Here is a 1,219-nt window from a genome sequence, read left to right on the forward strand (position 1 = left end):
TGTAAAATATAATTGCCTAGTTACTAAGTTATTGATCATGAACACAATAGGGAATGATGCCAATGAATTCTTCTGTGCAGGAAAGTTTATTAGAAAGCACAGAAGCAACAAAACACAAGGTATTCACTCCAGGAGAAAATACAAGGTGTACCTGGACCCCCAGGTCTGCGGGTGTCAAATCAGCGCCACGCAGGGGCTGCAGATCGTGTCCATCTTGATGGAAGGGTAATCTACAGCCCCAAAGTGATAAGGAAGAATGAGAACTTTAGAGGATTGGTACAGTTTCTTAGCTGGTGGATTGCAAATTAATTCATATTTGGTGCCAATATTGAAAGGAAAATATAGCAAAGGAGAAAGTTTAAAATGAACCAGAATGTGCTCACACAGTCAGTGGGATGGTGGTGGGCTCCTTGGAATCACGAGGCCCAACCCGTTGAATGACATCAACCAGACTCTGTGTGTCCTAATGGTCAACACAAAAGGAGGATCTACATCTGTGAAGACTTGAGTAAACGGAGACGGTGGTCACGGGGCAGGGGGCTCAGCAGCAAGAGGAGGGGCAGCACACAGGGCGGGGGCAGGTGGAGATGACACAACTAGGGCGATAGCAAGTGATGTGGCAGGAGACCCGGCCACAGACTGGGCGGAGGCAGCAGGAGGGGCGGCAGCAGCTAGACACACTGCAGCTGGGGTGGCAGCATGTGGGCTGGCAGCAGGTGGGCTGGCAGCACACAGACGGGCAGCACTGGGGCCTGCAGCAGCTGGGCACACTGCAGCTGGGGCGGCAGCAGGTGGTCCTACAGCAGGTGGTATGGTAGCAGCTGGGGCGGCAGCAGGTCTCCTGGCAGAGGCCTTGGCCACAGCCCTGGTCAGAACAGACGGAGCCACAACAGGAGCTGACCATAGTGTCGGAGGTTGGAGGTTCTGGGTGGGTTTCCAGTAGAGTGAGGTTCTTAAGTCTGGGAATCTCCTTGGCTCACATCCCTCTTTATACCCTGCTAAAGGGCTGCTATCATCATGTCATTATTTCCTTGTTATTGTTTACCTTACTGGAAAACTTCATCATTTAATTACATAATTGTGTGTTTCTAGTTAAATAGTCCAAAATGGAGAAAATAACTTAACATTTCCTTTTCCTGGTGTACTCTCATGTTGCCAATTGAAAGATTTGTCACATCTCTTCCTTAGTGGGTGACCCCTTTGTTTCTGGTGGTTGTAG

The 1,219-nt window shown here is 49.5% G+C and overlaps 1 protein-coding gene across 1 annotated transcript; it reads right to left on the minus strand.

Moving 5' to 3' along the window:
• Positions 1–541: 541 nt before the first annotated feature.
• On the minus strand, positions 542–904 carry LOC131417465 (keratin-associated protein 4-9-like). The gene has a single exon (XM_058560932.1). It carries the CDS (start codon positions 902–904, stop codon positions 542–544), a length of 363 nt encoding a protein of 120 aa, XP_058416915.1.
• Between the last annotated feature and the right edge of the window lie 315 nt (positions 905–1,219).

The sequence above is a fragment of the Diceros bicornis genome, chromosome 18, assembly GCF_020826845.1.
Source record: "Diceros bicornis minor isolate mBicDic1 chromosome 18, mDicBic1.mat.cur, whole genome shotgun sequence".
In the NCBI taxonomy this organism is placed as follows: Eukaryota; Metazoa; Chordata; class Mammalia; order Perissodactyla; family Rhinocerotidae; genus Diceros; species Diceros bicornis.